General features: G+C 27.1%; 2 protein-coding genes across 3 annotated transcripts; both read left to right on the top strand.

The window, feature by feature from the left end:
• Nucleotides 1-3,134: 3,134 nt before the first annotated feature.
• On the top strand, nucleotides 3,135-5,141 carry LOC114168937 (uncharacterized). The gene is made up of 2 exons (XM_028053923.2): nucleotides 3,135-3,495; nucleotides 5,113-5,141. The coding sequence occupies exons 1-2, from the start codon at nucleotides 3,180-3,182 to the stop codon at nucleotides 5,139-5,141; spliced, it is 345 nt and encodes a 114-aa protein (XP_027909724.1). The 5' UTR covers nucleotides 3,135-3,179.
• A 3,757-nt stretch (nucleotides 5,142-8,898) lies between these two features.
• Nucleotides 8,899-13,522, top strand: LOC114168424 (uncharacterized). Of its 2 annotated transcripts, none has more exons than XM_028053220.2 (7): nucleotides 8,899-9,217; nucleotides 10,015-10,107; nucleotides 10,933-11,117; nucleotides 11,203-11,337; nucleotides 11,669-11,785; nucleotides 12,093-12,197; nucleotides 13,126-13,522. In XM_028053220.2, the coding sequence occupies exons 3-7, from the start codon at nucleotides 10,971-10,973 to the stop codon at nucleotides 13,288-13,290; spliced, it is 669 nt and encodes a 222-aa protein (XP_027909021.1). In that variant the 5' UTR covers nucleotides 8,899-9,217; nucleotides 10,015-10,107; nucleotides 10,933-10,970; the 3' UTR covers nucleotides 13,291-13,522. The 2 variants fall into 2 exon arrangements, with proteins under 2 accessions (XP_027909021.1, XP_027909023.1); XM_028053222.2 differs by having other exon boundaries at nucleotides 9,977-10,107.
• The last annotated feature ends 1,825 nt before the right edge of the window (nucleotides 13,523-15,347 follow it).

Below are 15,347 nucleotides of genomic sequence, written 5' to 3'. Positions count from 1 at the left end.
TTTTTCTTCAATTCCTTGTCCACTACACCATTGGAAATAATTACAGTCAACCAGTTCTTCACACCCAATTTGTTTGAGAAAACAACAAAATCTCACTCAAAATTTTGCTTGAATGAAAAAAAATATGTGCATTATGCTTCCATAGATCTTACCTTGAACTTTGGTCAACTGCAAAATTGTTTTACTTATTCTTAGGGGTTCTAGTAGTTCTCAATACTACATTCTCTCTCAATTAGCAACTGGGTTTTACGCCCAACCTCCTCACTCCACTACCATGAGAAGACATGATAGGTTGCATCCCCCATATGTTCAAGATGAATAAGAAATAGATTAAGACATACTTTAGTTGAACAATGAAGAACGGGGAAGACAACATCTTCTTTCGGGGAAGATAAGCTCTTCTTTCAAACCCTCCACATTTAAATCTTAGTAAAACTCATGAATCTCTTAAAACAGGTAGAGAGTTCATTAAACACGTTAACTACAATGAAATTTCAAACCAAATGACACATATTGCATACAATATTACAACTCATCAACATCAAACACTGATTCACAATAAATAATGAAAAGAACCTATTTGATACACTTTTTTATTTTTAAATAATTCAATTGAGACAACTTAAAATTTAAGGACTTAATTGAAATTTTAGAACAAACATAAATTGTCTAAAGGTTTAAACCTAAATTTTATTTGAGTGACTTGAAACATTTTTTTTCAACTTACATGTATTTTCCATGTGATAATCACTTGATATATTATCTGTTAAGGATATAATTTACATGATTATTTAAAAATTTAATGACAAATTAGTTTATAATTTATTTTAAATATAAAAAAAAATTATAATAATTTTAAAAATATATATTTTATTTATTAAAAAATTACACTATCTGTTATTATGATAATATAACATCCTCTTATACTCCATTTTATAAGTTCATCTATTATTTTTGTGCTTTGACAATTGTTATTTTGTTGGATAAATTGCCTATTATCTACCAATAAAAAGTTTTTCGAGAATAATTGTCCCAATACATTGCATTCACAAATGCTTTCAAATATGACTTGTAATTTCTGTAATTTTTAGTTTTTAGAAATATATCAATTTCACCAAATTGATAAAAAGAAAAAAAAAAAACCTACATTTCAAGGTCAACCATGTGATACACGCACAAAACTCTTACAATGCTTATTAACGACTCTTCATGTTCACATGTTTAATAAAAATTTCAATCGTATTCTTACCACTAACATATATCTTTATTTATTATAATTAAATTTATCATTGTAAACTTCAAATCTTGCTGTTATATCATGGATAACTCAATCTATATACTATGTTTTTAAATATAATTTTACCTTAATAATAACTACACTTTCAATCACTTATTCCTTGATTTTGCACAAATCACCAACCACATCTATATTGCATTGGAGTGTGTTAAATATATATCACATTATCGTGATCATATATTAAATTAAGAAAATAAAAGAATAACTTTGAGAGTTTTTTTTTCAAATTATAGAAAAATAAAAAATAAAAACTACTTTACAACATTACCTTCATAACTTTTAGACAAAAGTATTAATTTTCCATTTAAATTATACTTTCTTCCTTCCTCGCATTTTTTTTATACTCCATTTTGTTTATCGCATCATACATGAAATTTTCACCATTACCAAAATACTAAACTATATTTAAGTTTGTTTTATTTTTTGTTTTCCTACAACTTGATATCTTCCCGAGAGAGTAAAGTGGTTGAAACAATCAATGTCAAATCTGCATTGGTATCTGAACAAATTGAATTTTCGAACTTAATTCCACAGAAATTAACTTGTCTTTATTGTTGGGACCAAGATTGCTTTCAACCATATTAATTTTGGGAGGCTATAGTTTGGTCTTTTCTATCTACACCCCTTTTGTTTTCCAATTACCCCTTTCATAACGATAAGGTTTATGATCTTGCTCCAGTGACTTTATTTCACCTCTTAAGTGTTAAACAAACACGGGTTAAATATGTTTTTGATCTCTTAATTTGTAGTAAAATTTGGAATTAATTTTTTTTTTAAATTTTGAACCAATCTAGTCTTTCATCTATCGAAATACATAGATTTAGTTATTTTAACCAAATTTTGTTAAATTTATTTGACGTTTCAAACGCGTTTGATAATAGTAGTTGACTTAACATTAAAGCGAAAATGTTTTAAACAGTATAAAAAACTCAAATACAATATCGAAATGCGTTTGGAACATCAAATGAATTTAACAAAATTTGGTTAAAATGACTAAATTCACGCATTTTTAAAAATAAAAGACTAAATTTGTTTAAAATTTCGAAAATAGACTAATTATAAATTTCATTGAAAGTTAAAGGACCAAAAATATATTTAACCCTACAAATAATACAATATAACTTGGTATTTCAATAAGTTTTTATAGTTTGTGAACTTAGTAACATTCGATTTTAGTTCTATAAAACACATTTTAAGTCAATTATTGTGGTAACAAATTCCTTTTAAATTTACTCAAATAATATCGGAAGTCTCAGGTCATATCGACTTAAGATAATATAATTTTATAATATAATAGAATATAAATTTAATCTTATAAATTAATTTTGTAATTGAGTTAGGTTTAACATTTTTTTAGCATTTTTTTTTCTATCCTTTTCTTTCCTTTCAGCCGCCTGAAGCATAAACTGCTGCATGATTTCCCATTCACTTCAAACAAATGCTTTTCTTGCTATTCACTCTACAACAAACAAAAACCTAATAATAATAATAATATTTGTTGTTTCTCTTAGTATTAACGAAACGATGCCATGTTTCTCTCAGTATCAACTATCTATTTATCCGAGTTTGCAACTGTAAAGTAAAAAGACAATTATATCCCCATATTGATTATTTTCTCTCCTTGTAAACGAGCGCAACCAGAATCATTTGGGTAATTTCACGACACGTTCAATTCTATAGTACTGGCGTAGTTCCTCACGATATTGTTTTGAATTTGGAAGTGGCATTCTTAAAAAAAACGAAACAATCGAAGTTGTGTTTCTTTGTATTCCCACTTCTATATAAATGTTCACCAACTCATTGAACTGCATATAGGGGCAATTTTTGTAAGCATTGTTGCGACAGAATTGTGGGATTTCTCGTACAAATCAGAGAGAAAAAAATGGGAAGTGGCAGCACCTATTTGACACTGACAATGTTAGTGGTCGCAGGATGTTTGATGTGTAACACAAGAGAGGTTTCAGCACAATGTGGAGGAAGTGTGACAGATCTTATATCGCAGTGCCAACAGTATGTGCAGAAAACAGGACCAAAGATTAAACCTTCAGCAGCGTGTTGTGCAGTGCTGAAACAATTTAATGTGCCGTGTGCTTGCAAACTCATCACCAAAGAAGTTGCGAGCCTTGTGAGTATTCCAAAAGCTGTGTTCGTTGGACGCTCTTGTGGTTTGAGTCTTCCCCCAGGAATGCGTTGTGGAGGTAATTAATTAACATCAGTTTCCTTTTCTGCTTAAAATTATTTATGGTTAGCAAAATGATGTTTTATATAATAAACAACTAACGGAAGATTTTTGTGTTTTCTATATTATAAATGTTATAAATAAACAAAATAACATAAGATATTCTCGAGTCCATATTTTATAATGATTTTTTAAAGTTAAATATGTTTTTATCCCTTAATTTTCAGTGAATTTTGAAATTAGTTCATCTCGAAACTTTGGATCTATTTAGTCCTTCATCTTTTGAAATATATGGATTTAGTCATTTTAATTAAATTTTGTTGGATTTATTTGATGTTTTGTACGCATTTCAGGATTGTATTTAAGTTGTTTATACTGTTTGACACATTTTTGCTTTAATGTTGAGTCAAATACTATTATGAAACGTGCTTGAAATGTCAAATAAACTTAACAAAATTTGATTAAAATAACTAAATCCACATATTTCAGTATTTCAAAAGATGAAGAACTAAATTGGTCTAAATTTTCAAAATTGACTAATTTCAAAATTCACTGAGAGTTAAGGGACCAAAAACATATTTAACCCATTTTTGTATGATGTCCTATGTTGAGATTAAAAATATATCATATTAGTACTTTAAATATCTTTTTAAAATATATATATTTTAAAATGTTCAAATTGAAAAATTAGTAACAATCAGGATATTATAAAAATACAATAAAGAAATAGCAAAAAAAAAACTCAACAAAGACTCTAAATTCAGATATTCTCAAACTTTAATACTATTTAATTGAAATATTTTAAAAATAACAAATTATAGCCTTTCTAATATGTCAATATTATTGTTTAAATGTCAATTTCGTTCGCAAACATATTTAACCTACAATTTCTTTGAGTTTTGATAATGTGATAGTAAAGAGATAAAGGTTTTTCGAATCATTTCATAATATATATTAAAAAATTTGTGAGAATATAGTAAATATGTATATTTCTCTTTCATAAAAAAGTTGGATGGTTTAGAAATTAAATAACCATTTTTGTATTACTCTTAAGATTCATTTAGATGAATAACTATGAAATCTTTCTCAAAAAATTACACTTTATTAACCTCTCAATTATTGTTTTATTTTATAGTTCATTTACTTGCTTATTAGTTCTCAGTTTTTATTAACAAATTAAGCTATAAAAAATATAAAATATCGTCTTTTTCAAATTTTCCAAATATTTTTATAAACTTATGTCCTTTTTTAGTAGTACTTTTATTTCTTAAATTTATAATAATGATTCAATATCCTTACCCTATCTATTTTTAATTTAATATAGTCCATATATTTTTTTTTTTGAAAAAAAGGCAGTCACTTATATTAAATCAGTGTTATTATCATTTCTTTCATTTTGTTCTTAATATTAGACAACAAACATATAAAATTATTAATAGAGTTTATTAGTCTTTGAACAACATTAACTGAAATAACCAAAAAAAAAAATCATAGAGTCTTTTCAGAAAATATAAAAATCACATTGAATATAAAAGAAATAAATGATGAAAAAAATGTTACTAAATATTTATTTTTATAATAGTCAATAAATGAATGAAAATAAGGAAAAAATTGATGATATATGTTATTGTTTCAGCTATTGTAATCCCTCCAGCCATGAAGTGAATGAACATTTTCGCGATCTGCCAAATGGTTTAATAAGTGTCTCCTTCATGCAGTGGCAACCAAGAAGGAGTGTTTAAAATGTAATAAATAAATAAAGAATTATATTATTGCACAGCTTCAATGTTAACCATCTTTTCCTCCACTGGGTTAATAAAATTGGAATACTTTGATTCGTGGCTATCGTCAACCACTAAATGTGGGAGACATGGATCACTAGTTATCTAAGACATAAAAATTGTACAAAAATGGCTCTAGAGTACAACGTCTCATCAAATAATAATTTATAGTTAGTTTCTATTTATAATTTCTGTTATATAAACATTAGGATATAATTAATTTAAATAAAAGGTTTAATTCTTAATGTGTTTCTTTAATTTTATTTTAATTTTTAAAAAAGACTTATAATTCTTTTTTTCCAATTTAGTTCTTTAATTTTAAAAAATATATTTAATTTGTTATTTTCATTAGATGGATGTTAATGTTGTGTTTAATATTATGTGTCAATTTATAATTTTTTTAATTTTTTTTCATTATTACTATATTTTGAATTATAAATCTAAATTTTGTTATTACATTTTTATGGTATTTTGTAATTTCAAATTTCAAATTTAATCTTGGTCACCATATTTTTTAGATTTTAAATTTTGTGTTAACAATATAAAACTTAATTTTTAAATTTGTTAGTTATTTTTAACTTTAAATTTCTCATTGAATTGGTTAGTTATTATTTTTATATTCAATTAAATTGTTTATAATTTTTAATCTATGACATTGAAATTATTCTTAAACTATTATTTGATTGTATCACAATTATAAATGAAATATTAAATTCAGTAATTTATTATTTAGTTTATTAACAATTTTATTATTCAATTATTAATTTATTATTATGTTGTTGTACTATGATATTATCAGGTGTTTTAGAATTATCAACTTTGTTAGTAACCATTTTATGGTATATTGTAGGAATAATCAAAATACATGTACCAACGGAAATTCGGAGATAAAATTCGCTATAGATAAATAAATGATACTTGAGTATATCTATTTTTCACGATAGAAGTTATAGTTATTTTAATACATGTTATGTTTATAAATAGATTTAGTACTTGTATTATATAGACTAGCGTAAACACAGACGCTATCAGGACTATTGTGTGTACGCATTTTTTGAATTATATTAATAATTAATGATATTGTAATGTTAATAAACAAAATAAAAGTATATTTATAAAAAATAAAGTGAAATGTATGGAGAAAATATAAAAAAAATAACTGTTGATGAATAGTATGAGAAAAAAGAAGAAGGAGATAAGTAAATAATTTTATAAAAACTTGTAAAAATAACTGTTAATTTTTAAAGATTTAATAAATAATTAAATTATAAAGGGTAAAGTTAGAATTATGAAATGTGGACACAGAGAGAATCTCCTTTATATATAGTTATAGATTCACGGATACCTAAACTCGAATAAATTTAAATTTAAATTTAATTTATATTTTATTAAGTTAAATTTAATTAATTTTAAATTTTGTTAGATTAAATTTAATTAAATCTTAATTTATATTTAATTTTATTTTTTGTGTAATTTTATTTTTTAAATTTATAAGATATTTTTATTTAAAATATTTTTATAAGATACTTTTAATTAAAATATTTTTATAAGATATTTTTAAGTGAGTATCCAGTAAATAAACGGACGAATTACAAGTGAATTTTTTTATTACAGATAGATACTATCTGTCTTTGATCTGACTTGTTGCTATTCTTAATACATAGACTAAATAATATATATATATATATATATATTATTTTCTGGGTCAAACTTTTATGGGTTTTATTTTTGAAATCTTTAAAAAAAATAATCGTATGATGCCACGTTGCTGATTGTGCATTGTTCTTGTAATGAATTTAATATATTGATGAATTGATATGTTTGTAATTATTTTGGTTTCAAATATTTGTAATAATTATTAAAATTTATATTTCGTTACTTTGTTAAATTATTTGTGTTGGATTGAATTAATTTATGAAACTAAATTATCAGCATAGATAGTTCGATAATTAATAAAAATAAAATACAATTACTAACTTTAAAATAAATAGTTTTGAAAAAGGTTGTTCTTGTTATTCTTAATAATGCTTCCTCACAAAATTAATAGTGCACAAAATAATAAAAAATCTATAGATCAATAGTCAAATGGACAACAATTAATAACAATACAACACCATTGCAAATAGTAAATAAATTTTGAATATGAATATCAATAAAAAAATAATGAATCAGAAAATAAATAATAATCAAATGAAGAAACACATGAAGCAACCAAAACATATAATTTTGAGACAGATAATTATTCAAGAGGATTCTCACAAAGTAAACAATATCCAAACTCAGGACTTTTTTTAAAAAAAGAAAGCATAATAAAAAAAACCATGAATTAATTAGATATATAGATCCATTTCTCGTCCAAATTTATCTTCTTCGAAAATTACCAAGTCACTCTCTATGAAGGGCACAAAATTGTTACTGACCTTTACCCCTCTTGATATTTTTTCTAGATACTAGCCATTTCTATTTTGCAACAGAAAATATAAAAAAAATTAAATATATTTGTAACAAATATTTTTAATATGTGTCACTTTATATTTATATTTTTATTTTTAACAGTAAGTATGTTTTTAGTCTTAAATTTTCACTTAATTTGAAATTGGTTCATGTTCAAAATTTTAATATATTTTGGTTCCCAATCTTAAAAATGGTTGAACATAATCATTCTAATCTAATTATGTTGATTTTTCTTAGATGTGTTGGATGTATTTCATGTTATTATTTGAGTTGTTTACATTCGCAGTTCAATATCGATAAAAAATGTGTTCAACATCTAAAAATATTTGTTAACATTAGATTAAAAGTAATATTTATTATTTTTAAAATTTAAAAACCAAAATATATTAAAATTTTGAACAAAGAAGAATTCAATATCGAGTCAAAATAAAAAAATTAAGGCTTAAATACTTTTTTTCGTCCTCATTCTCGCAGTGTTTGTTGCGGATGGTCCTCATTTTTACCAAATGTTTAAAATGGTCCTCATTTTCGTAGTGTTTATTGCGAGTGGTCCTCATTTTTACCAAATGTTTAAAATGATTATCATTTTCGCAATTCGTGTTTAATTTAGTCATTTTTTGTGACGCCGTTTAAATGTTTAAATTAGTAACAGGAAGAAGAAGATTGTAACAACACAAATTGGGAATAGAGGAAGAAGATTGCAGGAAGTGACCAACTATCCAACAATTCATTTTCAAAAAACCTAGTTCACTTCTTTATTCTCAAATATCTAATTACTACACAACACATGTATTAAATACACCCAGTACAATGTAATACAAATAGTGTCACCTAGTGTCACCTGTACAGTGTTCCGTTACTAATTTAAACGGCGTCACAAAAAAATACTAAATTAAACACAAATTGCGAAAATGAAGACCATTTTAAACATTTGGTAAAAATGAGGACCATCCGTAATAAACACTACGAAAATAAATACCATCCATTTTAAACATTTGATAACAATGAAGATCATCTGTATCAAACACTACGAAAATGAGGATGAAAAATGTATTTAAGCCAAAAACTAAAACCATAATTAACCATTTCTAATATATTAAAAAATTACTTAAAATGGAATTTTTACGCGAAATAAACCTTTCCACCAAATTATAACCCTGAAACAAACCTTTCCCCGATTTATAACCCGAAACTAAACCTTTCCCACCAACTTAGAACCCTACGCATCAGCACTGCCTCCCTCTCTTCACTCTCTTTTTCTTACATTTCTCAGAAGCTTAACTCTCTCTCCCTCTTGCGCTTCCCCAAACCCCCTTCCCTCGTCGTCTCCGCCACTGCGCTCGCCGAACCGGAAACCGAGGACCTCAAGAAGTTCGTCAAATCGTCGCTTCCGGTGTATTTGCCACGCAGACAATCATAGAAACCGGTCGCCGTAAGAGCGCCATGGCTCGCGTCGTTCTCCAGGAAGGAACCGGCAAATTCATCATCAATTACAGTGACGCCAAGGTCTCACCCCTTTTCTCCCTACTTTCTTTCTCTGTTTATTTCAAACTCTCACCCTACATTATCGGTTTCATTGATTTTGTCATCAATTGGAATTTGGAGTTGTGGTTTTTAATTTGCCGAAATGTGAATGGCATATATCTAAAGTGTGATTAGTTCATTAAGAGTTATAAATTGTAATTATATTTGAAGCTTGAGGTTAGGTCACATATCCTCCTTATTGGGTTTAAGGTTCAGAATCAACTGGTCCAGTCTTGTTGGTGTTGGAACAAACCCTTGAGTTGATTAAGCTCAGAAATTTTCTTGAGTTGATTTTAATGTGGGTTATAGCAAAACTTAGAAACATTTTCTTAAATGTTTTTGGTGTTGTTGAATTGTTTTTCAATCCGAATTTAGAATTTAGCATAGGTGATCAGTACAGAAGTACTACTTACATGGATCAGTATCTAAGTTTTGTCATAAAGTTCATTTTATCAGTAAATGTTTTGTACAAAAGTAGAAATGGAACACCTTAGGTATCTGTCACAGTGTGTTTGTTTGGTTGATGATTTGGGAAACCGTACCGTGCGATTAGAATATGTGTTGTTTACTATTCTTAGAATATGGACTGGAGATACAACTTAACAATATTTATCTGTCTTATTCTTATTCTTGATACAACAAACATATCTCGAGTCCATATATAAATAATTGTATCATATTTGTCCTAATGATCACTTAATTTATCGTTAAATAATAAAATCATCTTTGTTAATTTTGCAGGCATCTGAAGTAATTTGTTTCCTTTCTTTTACTTGCAGTGTATGGGTTGGAATAAATAAAGCCACAACTCAAAATTGCTCTTGCTTTAGTTATTAGATTGCTTTGGATTCAGAGAGCTCAATTTAGTTACGGTAAGTCTCCATTGATCTGAAACTATTAACAATTTGCTTTAGTTCATCTTAGTTGGTTGCCATCGAAACCCGACACTGAATCAGTGTCCTAATATTGGTCGCTTTATGAATTTCATGACACATGAATGCTACTGTTGCCACCAAAAATTATATAATTCTAGTTACATTCCACATGGCTAGGAAGAATTAGACTGGTGTATAGCAATATCTCCATGTTCCCGATGGATTTTCTTCTTGTTGGCAAAGTTTTGTGCTGTATTGTTGTTTATTTTTGCTTCCAATCTATGTTTGGGTCGAATGTGTAAACATGCTAGAGTTGGTCGGTGCTTTGTGTTAGGAGCGTTATATGTTCTTTTTGGATTTAATGAATATGCTTACTCACATGCCATATATATGATGAAATGCTTGAACATTTCAGAAATAAACTATAAACTAAGCTTTCATAATGTGTTGATGGGTGAATTTGTGATGCTCTAGTAACTATACCTGTTGGTTTTCTTGTTTGCATCTGAAGTAATTTAACAAAAACAAGTTTCAAAAAATAAAAAACAAAAGCATGGGACTTTTTTTGTTATTATTATCCTGTTGATAATGTTACCATATTTTTAGAACTGACAGGAAATCAAACCAGTGAGGCATCCAACTGTCTTTGGCTTATAGTTTGGTTCTTATAACATTAGTATTATGTGAAATATATAGCACGGGAAGATCCATTGCTATTGTTATTCTTAAGAAGGTCCAACCAAAGCGTTTAGTTTTGAAGAGATGATTTTTTTTGGTTTGAAACTGTCATATTGATAGTAATTTGTTTTTTGATGTTGACAGTGAGAAAAAGGTGACTGTGTATCTGAATCCAAATCTGAATGGGTTATCTTCAATTTGGCAGACATGGTGTTAGGCAGATCATTAGAACTAGAGATATCAGTTATGATAATGTTGTGGTAAACCCACTCCTGTTTGCTTCCCAAGGGCTTCGTTACAAGAGGAAGCTCCAAGTTATCCTTACAACTGTAAATATTTATCTTTAGTTGTGATGCTTGTTTAATGGGTTGCATTTAATTCAATTTTCTGGAAGTTTATATTTTCAATTTACAGGACATAGATAAGCTGGGAAAGGCAGGTGATACTGTCAAAGTTGCCCCTGGATATTTTCGCAACCACCTAATGCCCAAGCTCCTTGCTTTCCCTAACATCGATAAGTTTGCTTATCTTCTCAACGAGCAGCTCAAGGTTTTTTTTTTTTTTTTCATTAATCTCTGTTTTACTTACTTTTATATGCTACTTCCTGGTCAATGCCATTCATCATTAGATAAATTGATTTCCACTTACAATTTTATTTATTTTACTATGTTCTGGAATAAATTTTTAAATTCATGATATGATAATGCTGTAGATATCTGATCCTTAAGACAACTGTGTCCTTTACATTTCTTTCTCTGTTTATGTGAATGCGTGTGGTTCATGTTGTCAATATTCTAAGCTTGTCTTGGTGCATAGGCAGTCTACATAACTTTCTTCTCTGTATTCACCATTTGGCAGTTTGATGTTTTAAATGATTCAGATCTATCAACCAACTGAGGAAGAAAAACAAGAAGATCTCACTGTAGTTAAAGAGTCAAAGGAAGATATGATGAAAGAGTATGAAAGAGCTGCACTACGTCTTGATAAAGCTAAGCTGGTTTGTAGTCTACTCTTTAAAGCTTTTCATTGCTGTTTTAGACTATTTCTGCTATCCTTCTTGGTGAAATTAACTTCATTTTCTAGTAATATTTGCTGAGAATACAGATTAACTGCTCTTGCATTTTTTTTATGTATTACTGATTAAACCCTCAATTTAGACTATGTTTTGTGATGATACCAACGATTTTATTTGCTAAGTTTAAAAAATAGAAATGTATAGTTGATAATTTCATAGTATTTCATTTCAAAACTAGCAAGTTGATATTTAATTTTTTAGTATGGGCCTGGATGTGATGATCTAATAGGTCTTGCGGAGGTTAATTGATGTTCAAAAGGCCAAGTCACGTGAATCCAAAGCTGACCCCTTGGAGTTACGTTCTCCTGTGACAAAAGACAATCTTGTGGCTGAGGTAATATTTGTTCTTTTTCTTTGTAGTTCAAATGTTTTGTTGATATTAGCTATAAGTAAAAAGTTAAAAATAAGAGTATATTCTGTTAGAGTGTATACCCTTGTCAATATTCAGAATGTAATAGAGAATGATTGTTAGATAATGGGGATAAAATTTTATGATGTTATTATGGTATCTTAAAAATATTTTGGAATATCGACCACTTATGAATGGTTTTCACTTTTCATGATGTGTTTCCTTATTTAATTAGGATTTGAAGTCTGATATCAGTGTAAACAGGAATTAATACTGTCTTTTATTCATCAAATCAGTAGTTTTCTATTTTCTCTTTTCTTTCTTTACCTTCACTTAATTTTAACAACTAACTTTTTTATGTTTACCCTAATACTTATCTTGCCATGTTACTAAAACTACTGAGAGAGATTTACTTGTTCTTTTATCAATGAAATAGGGTTGGTTTAAGTATACAGGACAGAGTAATGTTAAAGAGAAAAGAAGGAAAAGTAATATGACAGTGTTGGAAATGATGAATTCTTCTGAAAATAATCTTTATTTGCCACATGAAGAAATTCTATGAAAATAATTCTTATTTGCAACTCAAATGTCAAATAGCTATGCACAGATCTTGCTGGTCGTTGTCTCTAACATCCTTCCTTCTCAAACTGAAGGAATCCAAGTTTGTCCTAGGTGTTAGTATTTCTTTTTGCAAACCATATTTAATTTAATTAAGCATTAGTGTCTTATCACAAAAAATTAGGATCTATTTCAAAGAAAATCACATTTATATCAAATGTCTGAAATTACCAAAATTACCAAAATGTATGCCAAATGTTTTCATTCCTACGAGGGTACGCTTCTTTCTTCCTTTTACTTCTTTTTTCTTCATTCTTTCTCTGCTACTGACTTTTATATATCGTTCTAATTTAAGGTGGCGAGACAACTTTGCGTGAACATTGCACCCGATAACCTGCATCTTCCATTACCTTTATCGACATTGGGAGAATATGAGGTGCCTCTGCGATTACCAAAATCCATTCCCCTGCCAGAGGGCAAGGTTAACTGGAGTTTGCAAGTTAAAATCAGGAGTAAATAAATTTCTTTCTTGTGGAATTCCAGTTCACAGGGGATGTGGAATTATCGTTTTCTGCTGATAATCATCAAATTGAACCCGGGGATTAAAAGATTTTGACGTGCTTTGATTTATGGAAAACAGAAATGTCTTTTCAATATTCTGTACTGAGTGAAATCTCATGTTATTTGACATTCCTTTACACAGTTATCTCGTTGTCAAATCTTTATCAGAATTTCAATTGATTTTTTGTTTATCTATCAGTTTAAAAAAAATCTAATTTTACGTCAATATTTAAAATATATTAATTTTTTTAATAAAGAAAACTAATAAGAGATGTGAATTCCTGTACCAACACTATTTTCCTAGTCTGCTACAAAATAATTATCAGATAACAAAATGAAATCATTATTAATGTCATTGATTAATTCCAAGATTTCGATTTCATGAACGGAGTGGTAAGCGATAGTTACCATAAAATCTAACCCATAACCTATTTACATCACTCTTCATTTTGTTTGTAATCCTTCTCAGAATGAGGAAGTCAGAATTTGGAAATTTGACTCTTCATTCTGTGTGTAATCCTTCTCAGAATGAGGAACTCAGAATTTGGAAATTTGAGAGTGAGGTAGGATCTATGATTAACTCGACAAGACATATATTTTTTCCTTACATATGACATTTAGTATGTTTTTTACTTCCTCCAAATTTTAACTAGATGTGTGTAATTTTCTACCCATGCTCATGTGTACCTCCCAAAAATTTACACGTTCATAAGGAAAACCAAACAAAACTTTGCTTCAATCCTCATTTTTGTCATTTACAATACTATTCAATTAAGTGAGATTGAGGAAATTTCTGCTGATTTTTTTGAACGATATTTTAAAATATATAAATAGACAATGATTTTAATGTTTCTAAATATATTATTTTTTTAATATATTAAAATTAATATTATTTTGAAATTTCAATAATACTAAAACGTTAATAGAAAATCTGAATTCTTAAAATGACTAAAAAAACGATGGTAGGTGGAATATCAAACACATACATGTATCTTACAGTCAATGCTATTTTTGGTTATATTATCATTCCTTGAAAAAAAAACTATTCATTTTTTTTCTTTTTTTTCTTAGAATTGAAACATTTGAATTAGTTAGACTCGGACATATTTTTAAAGTTAGAGGAAGAAATTAAAAAGAATTTTTAAATGGATTAATACATGTAATGAGAGAGAAAATTATAATATTAAAAAAAAAATTCCGTTCAACCTATACAAAAATTTAGCGAAGATAAATAAAAGAAAGTTAATATTAAATCTTTCAAAATAATTTTTTTTTAAAAATAAAGGTTTTGTTTATAATAAGAGAAAATTGACTAATGATAGTTTTTTCATACAATGAGATTTTTTTTAATATAAAATGATTTTCGTGAATTAAATCATGAATAATTTTTTTTCGTAACAAGTATGTTTTTATTATGTATGTGATGTAATTTTATTACGAATTTGTGTAGTTCCTATTTTTTCATATAATGATAATTAGTTGTTTTTAAGAGTGTAAAAGTGTTTAATAAGATATGTTAAAATAATTTATTTTATGTAAAAGTTTTTAGCTTACTCATTATTTCACCTAAAATCTAACTTTTAGTTTGTAATTTATTTAAATTTTTAATTATTATCTCTTATTTTTTAATACTTTTTTTACCATAATTAATTTATATTTGCTTGTTATTATTTAATGAATTAAATATATTTTTGTTCCTAAATTTTTGAGCAAAATTAAAATTCGTCTATCTTCTTAATTTCGATACATTTTTGTTGTTAGACTTTAAAAATAATTGGACATAATCATTTTAAACCAATAATGTTATTTTTTTTTTTGCGTGTTAAACAATGTTCTGAGCTGTCATTTTAGTTGTTTATACAATTTAACACATACAAAAATGTTTACATTATGGATTTCAAAATATTATATTCATTCATACTTAAAATTTAGATGTAAGGTGAGTTTTTGTATTATTATTAATGTTTATTATAGTTATCATGTTGTTTATGTTTGTAATTTAACTCGCTATTATTT

Source organism: Vigna unguiculata, chromosome 11 (assembly GCF_037176805.1).
Source record: "Vigna unguiculata cultivar grain cowpea cultivar isolate G323 ecotype 2 chromosome 11, ASM3717680v1, whole genome shotgun sequence".
In the NCBI taxonomy this organism is placed as follows: Eukaryota; Viridiplantae; Streptophyta; class Magnoliopsida; order Fabales; family Fabaceae; genus Vigna; species Vigna unguiculata.
The sequence above is the reverse complement of the archived record's forward strand: the minus strand, read 5'-3'. Positions and strand labels throughout refer to the sequence as shown.